The sequence below is a fragment of the Sebastes umbrosus genome, chromosome 14, assembly GCF_015220745.1.
Source record: "Sebastes umbrosus isolate fSebUmb1 chromosome 14, fSebUmb1.pri, whole genome shotgun sequence".
In the NCBI taxonomy this organism is placed as follows: Eukaryota; Metazoa; Chordata; class Actinopteri; order Perciformes; family Sebastidae; genus Sebastes; species Sebastes umbrosus.
Window position 1 is genome coordinate 19,922,725 of NC_051282.1, and position 17,958 is coordinate 19,940,682.

Consider the following 17,958-nt stretch of genomic DNA (forward strand, 5'->3'; position numbering starts at 1 on the left):
CCGTGTCCTGCTCTGTGATTGGCAGCTCATACACCGTCGGCACCTCTAGCTCTGATGCCGCCGCCGCCTTCTCACATGAGCCAGCTGAACAGCTCCGGCCGCTTGCAGATGCAGCTCCACCTGCACGGCCTGCAGCAGAACGCCACCGACCTGCGCAAACAGCTCGGCCAGCTACGCAAGATACAGGTACGGAGTATATCCATCGAGAAAATCTATTATTTTATGTTTCTGAAAGATCCTGTTCTCCCAAATTACACATTTTTTAAATGTACTATGAGTGGTATCTAGCCATGCAGATAGATTTAGTTTTATTTGAAATACGTTTATGATATTCTAGTACAGCCCTATTCAGGCCCTTTAACAACCTCAATCTGGCTCTTTGATCATTTATAAATATGAAAAAAGTATTAAAACAAATTCATAATCATTTCTTCCAGTGGAGTTGTGCAGGAATGAGTCCTAAAAACCGGAAAGGAGTTTGCATTTTAGCACTTCCTGTTCCCTCATCTGGAAATCAATGGTTTTTATGAATGGGTTTTTAGTTAGATGCCTGAAATAAGATCTGTGGTTAACACAAGCTGAAGAGATTTTAACATTTTGTTCCACGCTATAAAAAACATCAGTGAATATCCCACTCGTGAATTTTGAAGCTTTTATGTGTCTTAAAAAAGCGGTTGCTAACAAGTGGCTAAATGAGACTACTAAACGTCATCACGCCAACGCGTCCTCCTTTACAGCCTCGTTGTGTCTACTCGCTCATGCAACCGTGGTGTAGTTAGTTTACAGCCTAACGTTAGCTCTTAACTTCTGGCGATTGCATTCATGCTTCAAAATCATAAAAGTGGTGATCATTTATGAAGATTATCTTGCTGAACAAAACGTGTAAGTATCATAATCATTTGTTTGCCACAGAGCTTATTTTCTGCAATAATCCAAAACCCAATGGAAAAAAATCTCATTGGCTTTTTGTTGAGGGAACCAGGGTGGTGCTAACTTCCTGGTTGGCCTACAAAAATACGTCATCACTGGAGCACTCTATAAAAGAGTTTAATCCCATTCATCAACGTCACCACTCATGCTGTTGACGCTGTTAGACTGTTAAAAGCAAAGTCATTGTGTTTAATAATAATCTGCTAACATTGTAAATGAGTGTTTACATTGTTTTATTATTAGAAGATCATCATTTTATTAGTAGCCCATTCATTAGTTATGTTTTGGTAAGCACAGAAATACTTATTTTGCTAAAAGGTTTTAACCCAGACTGCTTAAGTAGAGGGAATTTAGGAGAGTCAAACTGAATACAAAAAAACGTGTTAGATGCAATATTGTGTTTATTAAACAATAATCTACTAAGATTAGAAAAGTTTATTGTTTTCACATTTAAATTTCTATCTTTGCAGATCAGACAGGAAATGTAAAAGTCCGCCCCCTTCGCACCTCACTGTTTTTAAATGAACAATAATTGGCTTGTTCTAGTACATAATTTGTCTCCTCTTCCCTGCCGGTCGATGTTTTAAACCTCTTATTTCTGTTTCCGTTTCGGTGCCAATAGGTTATGATGAATTGTTTTCAGTGAATCAAGTTTTGATTAATCTGAATGACGCACTATGGTTGATTCCCTCATACCTCACTGTTGACATACACAATGTAAAACAACATTATGCACTCTACATGTGGTTGGCTTTTGTTCCACAGATTGCCCCAAAGTTGTAGAAAACAGCTAAATTAGTTTTCAATATTTGAATTATTTTCTAAATGCAGTTGTTATTTAACATGTTGATAATGTTGAATGTATACTATACAGTATTTCAACACACACACACGTACTGTATGCAGGAGCTTTGATGTTTATTTGATCTTCACTTCAATGCTGCAGGTTCACATAGCTGTACTGCATGACACATTCAGGTCATTGTACCTTTTGAGGATTAATAATGAAATACAACGAGTGGAAGATAAAAGCTCGGTACACCTGGCGGAGATACAAAATGTCACGATGGATGCAGAATCAGATGAAATGCCACAGAGAAGGGGTTAACTCAAATGTGGAGATGTGGTCCTCATTTATTCAGTTTATCTCTGATTCCAGCGATACCATGGTTACTGCAGGAAGAGATGATGAGTTAAACGTTTCAGCGGCGGAGGAGAGGATTCAAGTCTCTTGCAGGGGAAAAGAGAGTGACACATGATGGGCATGCAGCTTTTATTTGTTCCCTGACAGCAGCCACAAGGGCTTCTTGAGCTGAGACAGAGAGCCAAACAACCGAGGCTGTGCTGTAGCCGCGGAGGACACTTTTGCTGTTTACCTGTATGTGTGCCCAAGTGTGACCTCTGCACCTGGGCCCATATTGTTGCCCATGGCGATGGCCAGCGGCTTAAATTTTACATGTGGCTCATGAATTATACAGAGGGGGTGTACAGGAGAGACAGGGGAGAAAGGTAGAACAGTGCTGCAAGATGAAAAAAACAATTCTGTAAATATTAATAGATTTTTAAAGATGTTATCATATTCCCTCTTTTTGTTTGGCCGGATGCATGTGCAGCATCATTATTCGTAGTATAATGGGGAATACTGGGTAATTTTTAGTGATATTGTTGTCTTGCTTCACTTCCTGGAACATAAGGCTGATCAATTATTAATTGTTCTTGCTTACCAGGTGTTTTCATCTCAGGGAGTTGTATTACATGCAGCAGTCCTGTAGAATATTCCATTCATAACACCGAGACGGAGCTCAGTTCACGCTCAGTGCTTCTGTCACGGACAGCCTTCGTTGTCCTCAGGGCAGCCCGGCTTTCTGTGTTAGGAGAAACATTATATGCACATGCTGATACACACACACACACACACACACACGCACACACACACACACACACACACACACACCCACACACACACACACACACACACACACACACACACGCCACAGAGGGAACTACTTGCTGCATCTAGCAGCACTTTAAAGGGTAACTTTGGTATTTTTCTACTTGGACTAGTGCTTGAAGTGGAAAGAAAATAAGTGTCAGTACTCCCTTATTCACATGTTGTTGTGTGTATCGGCCGGTATCAGCAATCTCTTGCGACTTATTCCTATTTATTAATTATTTCTTTAAGCATGTTATACTGTGTCAGACATAATCAGCTGTGATTTTATTGCTATTATTATACTTGGGCTATGCATCTTCTATAGTAGGCCTATAATACTCCAATACATATATATTATAGGTTTAAGGTGATGTGTTTGTATATTTACCCAGAGTGTTAATAGTTAAAGTGCTTTCCTGTGTTATTTGTAGCCTATAGGAGGGTATCGTTCAGGTTTTAGAAGCAGCCAATGTCCCAATCAGGATGCTCCTACATATTATAAGGCAGGATAAAGAGGATAGGATAAAAAAGGATAAAAATGTCTACTGTGAATAAAAGATACTAGGAGAAAACTATGCAATTTTACATAATTTTGGACCATCATCATTACTAGTTAAAGGATTATTTTATTCCTTACACATATCACAGCCTTCATCTAAACATTTAATTCTTCTGGAAATGTTTGCCGATTTGCAGATTCATAAAACTTAAATAATGTTTCATTAATTATATTTGTTCACCACATTTTTATGTTCATACGACTTATGAGGCACAGCGCAAATATGCCGGCACTGCGCCGTTATGAATCGTCGTTATGAATCTCACAGAGAACCTGATATGGAGAGGGCAGAGAAGAGTACCGGCAGCTTGTGAGAAGTGCTGGTATGCAAGAAAAAGTCACGGTACGCCAAGGAGTGAAATGTAGAATTATCGGTACTGCGTACTGGTGAGTACCGGCCCACTTCAAGCACTGACCCGTGACTAATGGGGACAACCATTTCTGAAATTGGTCCAGTATTGAGGAGAGCGCTGTAGACGCAAAACAAGCTGCGAGGGCAAGGGGGCAGCGTCAATGTAACGTTACGTTCACTAAAGAGCTTGTTTTTGCCACCAACAGGCTCAGATTGTTATTATAAGTGTCTGACAACATTATGGAGTTTCAGAAATACTTGGCCCCATTTGTCAGTCAAAAACATGGGTTGAAGAATACCGAACCTACCCTTTAAGGCTAAAGATTCACAAGAAATGTGATGCCAGTGATGCCATGGTTGCTGAATGACACATAAACAGTCAAGGATAGAGCGAAATGTTCTTCTGTCATAACGAGACAGAGAAGGTCGTACAGTAAAACGAGAGGCCACAGCCTGCCGCCCTCTCAAGCACAAGTTGCTGTAAATCACTGAGGTCTGTTTTGAAAAGCCTTAGGCGACTGCAGTTCTCCTCCCAGTTGTCCCGTTGTTATGCTGCGATGGCAGCGATAACAGATTTCACAACTTCAACAAGCTATTCTCATGAGCTAGTGAGGCTAACATTGATACAGTTCATTTCCAAACAACATGTCCTGCTGAAGTAAGAGTAATATTATCTGTAACATTGTGTTTGAATGTGTGTGTGCAGATTGACAACCAGGATTCAGTGCGAACTCTGTTGAAGCGGACAGAAGCGGAGCTGAACGTGCGCGTGGCCGACGCCCTGAGGAAGCAGGAGGATCCTCTGCAGAGACAGCGCCTGCTGGTGGAGGAGGAGAGACTCAAGTACCTCAACGAGGAGGAGCTCATCATCCAGCAGCTCCAGTCAGTAACAGTATAAGACGTAGTATTAAAGGTTAACTTCAGTATTTTTCAACCTGGACCTTATTTTCCCATGTTTTTGTGTCTAACAGACTAATAGCGACAACAATTTCTGAAACTAGTCCAGTATTGAGGGAGAGCGCTGTAGACGGCACCTGCTCACAGGCTGCATTATGGTGCTATTGGGGCAAGCTGGCACCGTCATTTACGTCCACTAAAGTGCTGGTTTTAGCCATGACAGGCTCTGATTGTTATTATAAGTGTCTGACATGGGAAGAGTCTCGCTCAAGGAGAAGTCTCGTTCTGAAATCTGCTGAGGTGACGTGTTGCTGAACAATGGAATAGTGGAATACATCCATGGTTGAAACACAAGTGTTTGCTGTGTGAGTGCAGAAAGCGTAGCTTAGTGTTATCTAAAAGACTTTAAATGTCATGGCTGAATATTTAAATGAGTTCAACAATGTGGATGAGGTCTTTGAATTAGATTTATTTGAGCCAGAGTATATTCAGATTTAACGAAACTTCTCCTTGAGACTTGGACACAATAACAAACAAACCAGATCAAGCTAAAGGTAAGAAAAACGTTTTATTTCTCTGTAGGGTCCTCTTATAATAACACTTATAATAACAATCTGAGCCTGTTTGTGGTAAAAGCAAGCATGTTTAGTGGACGTAACGTTTCATCGACGCTGCTCACTTGCCCTCGCAGATCGTTTCGTGGTTGCCAGTTACAACATTCTCCGTCAATACTGGAACAAGTTCAGAAATGGTTGTCCTCATTAGTCAGTTAGACACAAAAAGATGGGAAAATAGGATCCAGGATGAAAAATACCGAAGTTACCCTTTAAGTAATAATGTCTTCTCTGTAAATGTTTAGTTTCTTTTTTTTTATGAATAATAATTCAAACCATAGTTATCAAAAGAACAATATATGCATTTCTACAGTACCAATGTAACTGTTTTTTGGTCTGTGTGTTGAATATATAAGTTGACAGTTATCTTGTTTAAGATGAGTCTCATCACATATAATTGCTTCAAACATGACAAAGTTCATATCTGTTTTATAATTAGATGACTCACAGGGTGTCGTCGTGATAGGATGAAATTGTAACTGTAATTAAGCCCGGCATAGAGCAAGATGCTTATTAAGATCTGAGGTATGAGATGGTCCAGCAACTAATTGAAGTGACTGAGAAACCAGAGCAGAGAGCTACCTTGAGATTTAATAATCCGATAACTTGCTTCTGTCTCATATGTGGAAATGTTCTGCAGTAATAAGTCCTGGATCTCACTGCGAGCAGCAGAGCAAAAGAGTTCCTGAATCTCACTCTAAGCGGCATTTTGATTGCAGACTAATTGGTTGAACTGTGAGATGATATCGGCTAATCAATGTCGCTTATTCAGCCTGGCTAATGGCCAATTTATTTTTGGTTAATTATACATAGAGCTTTAAATCGTTACATAACTTAAGGCAGATTTATATGACATAAGTCTGAGCAGACCAGACATATTAGAGATGAACAAATTCACATTTGTACAGATTCTCTGTTCCACTTTTTTTTTACCTCAGATGTCATAAAACTTTTGAGTAGCTGTCCACACTCCTCCGGTTCATCTGTCCAGAACTGTTGATCTGGCTGCCAGCTGATTGAGAGGCAGTTTATTGGCAGAAGTTTTACTGAAACTAAAGTCGCATAATTCTGAGATAGATATTCAGTAAAAATTTAAGTGTGGCATAGGAGTCCCTGGTGTTCAGCCTTCTGTCTGTTCCATCTCAGCGACCTGGAGAAGTCAGTGGAGGAGATCCAGAAGGAGTCGTCTGTCAACCACAAGCTGGTGACAGTGCAGGAGCTAGAGGAGAAGGCCACTCTTCTGAGAAAGCTGGGAGAAACACTCACAGAACTGAAAAGTGAGTCACGCTGGCACATTTCACATTCTGTGCACAGGCACAAAACAGAAAACACAGTCTTTTACTCAGCCAGACAGTTTATAATGCACTAATTACTCACCAAGGCACTGATTATCTTTTAGTCACCCACAGCCAGCCTGTCAAACATTTAATCAGTCTCAGATTGCTCATTGTCTTAATGAACACCCTGACCGTTTTCAGTTGTTCAAAAATGTTTCGTTTGATTATCACAAAAAGCTTTCAACACCTTTGACAAGTGGAATTGATTTGCTTTGGTTGGCTCCCTGTGTTACTTCTCTTCTTTTCTGCTGCAGATCAGTTCCCAGGCCTGCAGAGTAAGATGCGGGTGGTGCTCAGGGTGGAGGTGGAGGCCGTCAAGTTCCTGAAAGAAGAGCCACACCGGCTGGATGCCCTGTTAAAACGCTGCAAGACTATAACTGACACCCTCGCCACCATGCGCAAGTATGAAGCTGCTCCAACTGAGAGCAACAGTACATCAGTGCCTTAATGCTTTACATGGCAGTTTTAAAGGTACAGTGTGTATGATTTGGCGACATCTAGTGGTGTGGTTGCAGAATGCAACCAACTAAGTACTCCTCCGCTCACTCCTCCCTTTCAAAGACTGCAGTAACGTGATCCACTGAGTAACGCCTTTATCCTTACCATAATACCACTACTTTAAGAAAAACGGAAGTCAGACGGCGGCTGGCGTTACCACGCTTTTACGCAGTACGAACAATTAAATAGCCCTTATTTAAATCATAAGGTCCTAGAAGTTGTGAAATGCATTAATAGCTGAATCCAGAGTTAGTTCCTTCCCTCCGTTCATGTGAATGAGACCCAGATCGAGGCTGGACCGGGGGCTTGGAGGCGGGGTTAAAGGAAACGCTACTGCGCCTGCTCTATGGGCCAGCTGGATGCGGAAGATCGCCGGATGATCCGGGTAATTTATCACTCGCAGTCGAGCCATTTTGGCTTCATGCGCCACTGAGCAACGCTCATAGGAATGAACTGGAGCCGCCTCCAACACTGTATCCAACTCTCTTTATACATCCATGGTTGGTCTAGAAGGTAACCCCCAAGTTGTGAAATCGTGTGAAAACTCTTGCGAGACTCGTTTTACCTGACGACCTATCCTAACCCTAACCATTTGAGGTCAGTGCCTAACCTTAACCATTTTGCGAGAGTTTCGCAAATTGGGGGTTACCTTCTAGACACAACAACATGAAGAGGACCCGCTCTCTGTATGTAGATAAGAAGGGCTCATTCTAAGCTAACGACAACACAACGATTCTTAATTTCAGGTGATTATACACTAATGAAAATATAGTTGTGAATATTATATTCCATTTCTGCGAATAGATCCCCCGAAATGTTACACACTGTTCCTTTAAAGAAGCTGAGTGTAGATAGAATCCTTATAAAGTGTCCTTACATTGACTCGGAGATGGAAAAGCTTTTAAGTAATCCTATAAATACTGATGGTGGAAGTGCATTTGTGATACATTCTTACATAGTGACACTTATAGTGAAATATGTCCGACATTAGCTGACACAAGAACGTACCCGGTTGTAATCAATTCAAGGAAGGCTTTTAAGGTTGTACCTCTGCCAAAGAGATTATGTTTTCACCCCTTTTTGTTTGTGTGTCAGCAGAACTTTATGGATTTTTCATAAAATGTGGTGGAAAAATTGATTAGATATTGTTGTTGAATCGGGTCAGAGATTTCCGCTATAAAACATTTAATGTTTTTACGCCAAAGCTCTTAAAACTAGACAGAGAGATGATTTAAAGACATAATGTAGAAAAAAACGTGTCCTGAAGGGCAAGCAGCTAGTGTTAATGTGACCACTTGGCTTTATGGGTAACACCCTAATGAAGGCTCCTTTCAGCCACATGAATAAATACTTTTTAATTTTATGGCGCGTATGGACTTGGACTTTTAAAATGTGCCCTTCAGCCTTCTGTCGTATCTCCTAATCAGCCCAGTGTCCAAAAATCACCCCACTTTCTGGTTTAATTAACCTCCCTGATCAAAGAGCTTATCAAATTAATATTTTCTCTCATCTTTGTGGGGAAAAGAGAGAGAATTGGCAGAAGGTTTGTGCCCTTCACAGTGTTTCAAGCCTTTTTTTTAAAATGTTTTTGGCATCTAGCAACAATTGTCTTCACTTCAAGTCATGGGTTATTCATGTTTTTGTTTGTGTTACATTTCAAAGAGTTGATTAATGAATTCATCTTCCATGTCTTACCAGACAAGCGAATGAGGGTGTGTGGAAGAAGCAGGAAGACTTCTCTATTCCTTCATCAAAGCACAACGACGATTTGCGAAAGTTTTCAGACTTTGACCTCACCACCAGCCAACAGCTCACTCTCAATGACCTTGGGGGAGGCAACAGCCTGTCCAACTGGAGCCCCCATGCCAGCATCAGCCGTGGCCACGGGAACCTGTCCGGCCCTCACAAGGACAATCACCCTCCTGTTCCCCACAAGGGCAAAGCCCTGGAGGAGCTGGAACGCCGTGCTTTAGCTGACAAAGCTTTATCCGTGGAGGTCCGACTGGTAGGAATTATTTTTCTTTTTCCTCTCTGGTTTCACAGAATTACAAATCATATCACAACATAGTTACACCAGTACTGCAACAGCACATCGGCTGTGTGTTTATAAAGTGTTTAGATCAGTCTCTGCACTTCACAGGCAGCAGAGCGGGACTGGGAGGAGAAGCGGGCCAGTCTGACCCAGTACAGCGCCCAGGACATCAACCGGTTGCTGGAGGAGACCCAGGCTGAGTTAATGAAAGCTATTCCAGACCTGGACTTTGCTGCCAAGCAGCTCAAGCCCTCCTCCAACACACCGGCCTGCCAGGTCCTCCAGAGTGGGGCAGGAAACCCAGAGCACCGCGTCAGCAAGCCCCAGCACAAGCTCTCTGGGAAGGAGGGAGGATCCAGGCGTGGCTCTGGTGAGATGGAGCGTTCAGTCTGCATCATTATCATGCATCACTGTCAAGCGAGAACCTTGCCTCCTCACATTGTCAGCTCTTCAAGAGCTCAGAAAAACAGATTTTTTTCTGGGTAACCACCGTGCATTTTAAAACGAATCCAATTCGTTTTAAAATAGTTTTACTGCAGGTCATCAGATTTTCTCAAGAATATATGTTTCCTAAACTGAAATAAAATATGAAAAACATCAAAACTGAAGATACAGTATGAATTTTAAGAAAGTTAGTTAGTTCTATAAATACAATAAGTAATTCGACATAACAATCAATATTGAGTAAAGCAGGTTTTAGACACTACACATATTAGGGGCATATTTTTTGTACCCTCAAATCCATCGTTGTCAATGTAGATGCGACCGAGCATTCCCAAGCGTCTGCTATTCAGGGTGCGACGGCTGGTCCCCGAGATAAAAATAGTCTGAAACTTCTGTAACGCAACAACGTGCACCGCATGTCATGTTACGAGGAACAACTAATCGGCCGGCAAATATATTTTCTTTCTTCTATAAATATCAGTCTATGGTAAATATATAGAGGAGAAGTTAATAATGTTAGTGCAGGCTACCCAGAGCTTTATGACGTCCCATGGACTATTTTACTTTACTGCTTCACCCTTTCCGTTCAAGGACGTCACAACATCCAGTTGAAAGGTCAGACAAACTGCCTAACTATGTTTAGTTTAGTCAGTGAGGCCTACTGCTAAGCTACCGTAACTTCATTATCATCGTCTTTGCAGCACGCAGGTTTTGGTTGCTTAGTAACAACAGGCGCAACAGGAGCACAACCTCCCAAGTACCTTGGATAAAAGGATAAAAGCAGTACGGCTTGTGTTTTCCCACGCGTTTCTAGACACAACATGTGATTGGCCCCTAATAATGCCTATATATGCCTCATAGCTTCTTCTAAAATCTCTGCAAACGTATATTACGCAAGTACGACTCCTTTCTCAATATGCCCGAATTACTTCCTTTCCCAGATGAGCTGACAGTGCCACGGTATCGCACAGAGAAACCCTCCAAGTCTCCTCCTCCTCCGCCACCTAGACGCAGTTTCCCGTCTTCTCCAGGCATAACCAGCCGCAGCGGAGAGCCTCTCATTCCTGGAAAATGTATAAAGGTACGACAGAGAAGATTCACAAGCATACCATGTATGTGCATCACATGAAGTAAGGATTGTGCAGTTGAACAAGTAATCATGTCAAATAGACAATGTTTTAATTTCACAAGGATCCTCAGATGTAAATATGTGTTGACATTGTACATTGTGTGCTTGTCTATAAAATGTTGAAGCTGCAAGCTTCGGACACTGTTAGAAGCCTTTTTGGCCGGAGGCATTATGTTTTTGTCTGTCTGTCGGTCCGTTAGTGCCAGAGGGCAACCTCTGGCTCTGAAAAGTGATTGGTTGCAAAAAGAAGTATGTATAGAAGTCTATGAGAAAATGAGCCTACTTCTCACTTGATTTATTACCTCAGTAAACATTGTAAACATGAGTTTATGGTCTCAATCGCTAGTTTCAAGTCTTCTTCAATACAGCATGATGTTCATTTAGTAAATTATGGTCCAATTTAGAGTCAAATAGACGATAAAGCAGGGTATGCTTTAGTGCGTGGCTACCTTGTGATTGACAGGTCGCTACCACGACTTTGTCCGGTCTAGGAGTTGGTCATGGACGTCACAGTAACTACATCTACTTCTTATATACAGTCTATGGTACGTATTTGTACGTACGTCCCACCCGTTCTCATGATATCTCAGGAACGCCTGGAGGGAATTCCTTCAAATTTGGCACAAACATCCACTTGCACTCAAGGATGAATTGATTTAGATTTGGTGGTCAAAGGTCACTGTGACCTCACAAAACACGTTTTAAGCCATAACTCAAGAATGCATATGCTTATTATGACAATTTCACACTGTTAAATGTCTAACAGGTTAAAATGAAGAAGTGATGACATTTTGGACAGACATGGATGTAAACTGCAACTGTGACTGGTTGACGGAGGCACACAACTGCAAGGCGGTAATTCTAGTTTTGTATTTGCGATTGTAGAAGACTGAATCTGAAGAGACTGAAGGCCAGAAGCCGCATGTAAAACTGAGGAGGACCGTGTCTGAAAACCCCCGTCCTGCGTCGACACCCCCCACACTTGCCTCTGGGGACAAGGAGGAAACAGAGGAGGAGAAAATTGCTGCCGAATTGGAGGTAACGTAAAACATGGGTTGTTTATTATGTTGATTAAATCCATAATAGGCTGTTGTTCAATGACTTGGAAAACTGCACTCTTTTTATTATTTATGTTACGTCCACAATCTGCTACTGGCTTTTGCGCGCACACATGCTCAGACATGCTCATGATCATTACCACATGTTCAAGCAGCAGGTGCCACATGTCTTCTTGCCCCTGGCACTGGGAGAGCCCAAAGATCACATACTGCTCAGTCACACACATCATCACCCGGGGCTCACAGATCACAGACAGACAGATGGACCCTGATGGCTGCTTGGACTGTGTTTGAGATGGCCTGCCTGAAATTTGATAGAGCACAAAGTCAACAAAAGCTGATTTTGGTTATTCAGTAGCTGTTGTGTTTTTATCCTACAATTTATGACCGCTTTTGTACCCCCCTTTTCCCTCCCCAGCTGTTTGAGAGAGTCCCGCTCAGGCTCACTCTTCCCCTTCCCCTTTCCCTGCCTGTTAGCCCTCGCAGCAGGCAAAGTGTACCCCCCTGCAGGCTGGACCTGCGGCCCTCTGAGGCCCCAGGCTCTGAGGTAACACTGAGTGCTGTGGATTGCTGCCCTCTTAAACCTTTTTTTTCTCTTCACCCCTCCACCTTGCACAGAATGAAACCACCGGCTACTGCTCAGCCTCAAGCCACATCCACTCCTCTATCTCTTCAAGCTGAGATGAATACAAAGTGTCCCTTCAGCAGATACTATTGCTCTTAATGTTGCTTAATGCTGTTTTTAAGGAATCCCAACCAAAGTCTTACTTTCACACGAGTCTGTCGGTAATCAACTTGTGCAGTTTTGCAATTGCATTAAACTGGTGTGGAGACTGAATAACCACCACACACCGAATATAATTATTTGTTAGTGTGATCATTTGTACACACATAACTTGAAGTTAAAGTTGCATCAATTCTTTTTTGACCACTCGGGGGCAGAAAAACATTAAAACTGGCTGACATACATATATATCACCATATCACTGGCTTATAAAGTCAGCAGACAGTTGCATACTGATGCTACGTTCACACTACGAGCGACAAAATCATCAAAACAGCCAGCGTGGCCAGCTACATTGTTGCTCAAGCGCTCGTTGATGTAGTTATGTCATTATAAAGCACTGGGACCTGGCTAATGTTTTTTTTTTTAAAGAAAAAAACATAAGATTGGTTGACACTTTGCCGCGTCATTGGAGCGCTGAAAAAAGTTGAGACCAGCAGCTGAACTTTACTTGTAGTGCGTCACGCCCGTCACACAGCATCAAGTGTCAGGCGTCATTTTGTAGCTTCATGTCACTGGATTCCATTGAAAATGACTTGCAGCCTGCCGCTTGTAGTGAGAATGCAGCTTTACGCATCCAGTAGACAATGCTGGCATTCATTTGAGAGTTATGTTTCTCGCCACCTGATGAATGTAAGATCAATATTTGCTCTGGTTTGATCTTCGGTAACACTTGAAGAAAGTATCCGGTGTGCTTGGTGCTCAACTTTCTTCATTAGCTAATTGCTAATTTTGTCTGTCATTTGTTGATGGGCAGGTAGCGTACAGATTTTTTTTTTTTTGCTGAAAATATAGCTGCCTATATTACTACCTATAATGCAGGTTAAACTTAGCACATATTATAAAACACAGTGTTACTTAGTAATCATTTTCAGGAAGCATCCTTAGCACATGAGTGCACTTTGGACATTGAGTCCCTATTGTAAGTATAAATATCCTTCACAACCACATTAGGGACATTCTGTGTGAGTGTTTTCTGCAGTGGGTTTACAGTTGTTGATGTTGTGGTGTTTTTTGTGTGTGAGTTAGTGCCAGTTAGTATGTGTGACCAGCAGTAAAAACAACTTACTTGGCTGCTCTAGACTTGAGAGGGAGCTGCATGGGACAGACCACACAGGCAGCACATCAGATGCAACAGTAAGGAGCCCACACATGTTTACACACTGATACGTATGGTGTTGATGGGCATCTTCATGTTGCTAAAGTCGTTTACTTTTCTTTCGTTTGGTTGTCTGAGTGTGCAGTGATCTCACGTAGCGAGTTGTTGGATCTAATACCGGTTCAGTGTGTTTGAATTTAAACCTCAAGTGCTCTCCTCATTTATAGGGAAGGCGCTTGTCTCCTGTCCCCCACATCGTGTTGACAGAGTGTTTGCCAGCTTCGCCCGCTGCCTCAGAGGATCCTGTCAGAGATTCACCTAATAACCCTGTAGAAGAGAGTCCATCACGAGACTGGACTGGTCGTCACACCGGAGTCTACCAGACTAAAGTTTCAAAAGAAAGGGATTCATTTCCTCAGCGAGAGCAGCGTAAGGAGGACGTGGAGTTAAAGCAGGAAGTTTCCCTGCTGTTGACAGAGCGGGAGGTGAGGGTGGTGTCTCCTGTTGAGGCCCAGGAGCTCAGCAGGACTATAGGAGAAGCTCTGCAGACTCTGACCATCTCACCTCACACTAATGAAGTCCCTGAGGTCCAGCTGAGTGGCCGGCCTCTCCTAGTGCTCCTCAGAGAGGAAACAACAGTCAGGGATGCCTACAGGCTGCTGCATTCCCTGATGGAGTCATCCAAGCCGGTGCCCAAACCCAGATTAAAATCCTCCCTCCGCTCAGGCCAGCAGAGCTCTCTGGTGGAGGCTCTGAGGCGAGGGATCGAAACAGGGGATCGAGTGCTAACACTTCAGCACAACACTGAAATTAAGGTTCCTGAGGTACAGCAGAAATCATTAAGCAGTGGGTCAGCTCCTTCTGTGGATAGTCTATCCAACCAGAGCCAGAGGAAAACCGGAGAAGATATCCGAATCAGCACCTACAGGAGGCTGGACAGCTTGGAGGAGACTATACGTGAGCTGGAGAACACCTTGATAGAGATCGGCGGCCATCCGACTACAGAGCAGTTCTACACCGAGACAACCACCAGAAGCACTCCTGTACAGATGACAAGCGGTCCGACCTCAGAGACCAAGAGGCCACCGGTCCCACCCAAGCCGTCCTCTTTCAACCCAGCATCGATCCAGGTTCATTGCTCACACCTGCTGTGCAGATTTCTGCTTTCTTTCTTCACTGCTTCTCTCTGGGTGACTGTTGGAACTTCACTTTCAATCCTCTGATGTCTGCTCCCTGACTAAATCGGCATCTAATTGTATTTGAAATTGAAAATATGTAATAGGGGACAGACAACAGACTTCCTGCCTACTTGTCTGTTCTGTGATTAGTGCTGGAGCTGCTGTCCTGCTGAGCCCTGAGTTGTTAAGTGTTTCTTTATCGATCTGTCCTGGCATCTGTTTTCTGTTGTCTGTAACTAATCCAGCCAATTTCACCTTTTGTTACACCGAACAGGCAATAAAAAACGAACGCATAGATAATACAAATATCTTAAATTTCCTTTTCTTTTTTCTCCGCTCTACTTGTCAGCTCTATTTTCTCATCTTCGTTCTGTCTTGAAACCAACTCTCTCCCTCAGAAATAGTTTTAAACAACATATTGATGGGTCGAGGTGCATCAGTTGTTGTGCTATATTTAAAACAAGCTTAAAGGGATAGTTCGGGTGTTTTGAAGTGGAGTTGTATGAGGTACTTATCCATAATCAGTGTTCGCACAACCCCAGCTTAGAGAAACAGACACAAGTTACCGCACAGAACAATGTGCTGCTGTGGACGAGGCCAGCAGCAAAACGTATTTTAGCCACCTGAAAGAAAGGATCACCTAAAAAAAATCAATATCGTTTTAAGTGTACGCTATATTTAGAATATTTTCACTGCTTTACCTTGCCGTTATATCCATCTATGCTCTTGCCAAAGCCACCAGACTCCATTGAAAAAAACTGTAATTTTACCATGCAGAACACAGGGGTTGCTGGTCTACTGCTGCCTTGATTGGTTAGTTTGTTTGTGTTATTGTGTGACTTTGGTGAATCAAAACTAACCAAAGTCACACAATAACACAAACAAAGTAAACGATCAAGGCAGTGGAAGACCAGCAACCCCTGTGTTATACGAGGTAAAATTACCGTTTTTTTCAATGGAAACTGGTGGCTTTGGCGAGAGCCTTGAGCATACTGAGCAGCAATACGCTCACGTAGCAGCAAGCAACTTCATTATCAATCTTATTCCTCAGGAACCTTTACGAGCACAGTAATCTCTCTCTTACACCAAAGCCAAATATCACTTCTAATACACTTCCTGTTAATATCTGATGACCACGCGTTGAACTCTATTACCAGACATTGCGAGTAGCCTTCTTTCAACTCACCTCCAGTTGAGCGTAACACAACAAAAGATTAGTGATAATCAAAAGACTTATTGCGTTCCTGTGTCAGCTGCCACTTCATTGAGGTGTCTTGACGCCTCGCGTAGTATTCCCTGTTGGTCTGAATGTAGCCTCCCACTCAGGGCAGGGCTGCAATAATTGACAGTCGCACTGTCATGGTGAGTTTCAGCCCCTCTGATGTCGAGCCGTGGAGCGTTCCCGTAGGCATCGCTGAGGATTACAGCGTCTTCACTCATTATTTCGTCACTCCAACTTCAACCACGTTCAACATTTCAACATGACCCCTTCTTCCTGCTCTTGTCCAACATTTGCTCGTGCGCTCGCCAAATTCACTCTGACAAGCGAACTCCTTTCAAGCCCCATTACAGTTGACTTTTTAGTTAGCACATTAAATAAAGCATTACATGTACTGTATATTTTATGTCTGCATTTCTAAGTTCAGCTTCACATCAAGAGAAGACAGGATTCTTTTCCTTTAATTACCGTAGCAGAGAAAGATTGGCTACTAAACGCTACCACAGTTAATCTTTTATTAGTTTTCTTTTCAGCTAATGTCTCTGCGTGCAGAAGAGGCACAGTGGGAAGGAAATTTGACTGAGTGTGTATTTGTTTTTGTGCATATAAGACATAGTCGACAGAGTAACTCAGCAGGAAAGATCATTAAGCACACTGCTTTGTGGATCCTGCGGCGAGGCTACGCTACGCAACGTCAGTTTTGATGCTGCGTTTCTATATTCTCGTCTTTGTCATTTTTCTACTGATAGATGGTGAAACACTCTGAAGTGGATTGTTCAGTTGTATCAGCTACAAGCTGTGATCTTAAAAACCTCATTGGTCTCGGGGGACAGACTCGCTTGCTGGAATCAAACTCTGAACGCAGCTGATGTGTGTCTGATGTGTGTGTGATGCGTAAACTAAAGGCCCTGAAGAGGAGAAATGAAATGTATGAACATGTACAGTGTGTCCAAGGTCTGATTCACACGTCTCTTCTTTCTCTCTTCTCCTTTCAGGGAGGGAATAGTTCAAGCGTTGGTAAGGTCCTGCACTCCTCAGCTGCCTCCAAACTGAAGCACCTGCAGCAGAACAGCACAGACAAGACTAAAAGTGGCAGAAGAGAGGACTTCCTGAAGATCCAGGGCCAGCACCAGGTACAATCTTTATATGTAGTCCTGTCAAGGCCAATGCACGCTTGATCTGGCAGCGTCTGTGCAGACGGACTTTTGCGGTGGTGGCAGCCGAGGCTATAACCATTTTTCAGGAATTTAAAAAAGGCTTGCACAGAAGAGGGGTATAAAGTCATAAAAGTGAAGATGATCATTATAAAAAAAGACATTGCATTTTACTAGGCTCTTTATCTGAAACTGGGGCAAAGAGAGGCAATGATCTGTGCCTGCTATAAATCAAAAAGATGGGAGAGTTTTTAATGTTTTTTTCCACATATTCAGGCAAATTTGATGACCTTGTTCTTGATATAGAAACATGATTTGTTATAATAGAAGCACAAAGAATGTCTGCATCTGAACCTCCAGAACAGCCATGCAGCCCCTCTGCACTTTACACACCAGATCAAGCATAGCTCGGCCTTTTCCATCACGCTTCACCTCCACTCCGTCCTTTCCTTGCCCCACAGAATTACTGCACGTCCCCACCACGCTCCACTCCTCAGCTTACATCTCACATAATCTGTAATATTTAAGATCTATTGTTGAAAGACTGTGGCCATGATTAATTGAATTTGAAACCAGTTTAGCTAATGATCGTAAATCCTTTTGATGGCAAAGTCACATTGTTGTGACAGTCTCATTATCATGAGTTTGTCGAAATAGATCAAAGAATCCTCTGCAGGCTTTTTATCCCACAGAGAGACGCGTGTCAGACAGGTGATAAGCGATGGAGGATTAGCGCTTCAA

General features: G+C 42.6%; 1 protein-coding gene across 10 annotated transcripts in view; it reads left to right on the top strand.

The window, feature by feature from the left end:
• The window catches only part of si:ch211-278a6.1 (SRC kinase signaling inhibitor 1), a 136,522-nt gene that overhangs the window by 108,453 nt on the left and 10,111 nt on the right, over positions 1-17,958 (top strand). For 9 of the 10 annotated variants that reach the window (XM_037793210.1, XM_037793212.1, XM_037793213.1 and 6 more), the window contains 10 exons: positions 26-186; positions 4,481-4,656; positions 6,432-6,562; positions 6,877-7,024; positions 8,819-9,125; positions 9,261-9,522; positions 10,538-10,677; positions 11,611-11,763; positions 13,894-14,796; positions 17,059-17,196. In XM_037793210.1, coding sequence (XP_037649138.1) covers positions 26-186; positions 4,481-4,656; positions 6,432-6,562; positions 6,877-7,024; positions 8,819-9,125; positions 9,261-9,522; positions 10,538-10,677; positions 11,611-11,763; positions 13,894-14,796; positions 17,059-17,196 — 2,519 coding nt within the window. The remainder of the gene's footprint in view (positions 1-25; positions 187-4,480; positions 4,657-6,431; positions 6,563-6,876; positions 7,025-8,818; positions 9,126-9,260; positions 9,523-10,537; positions 10,678-11,610; positions 11,764-13,893; positions 14,797-17,058; positions 17,197-17,958) is intronic. The other variant, XM_037793219.1, reaches the window with a different exon arrangement.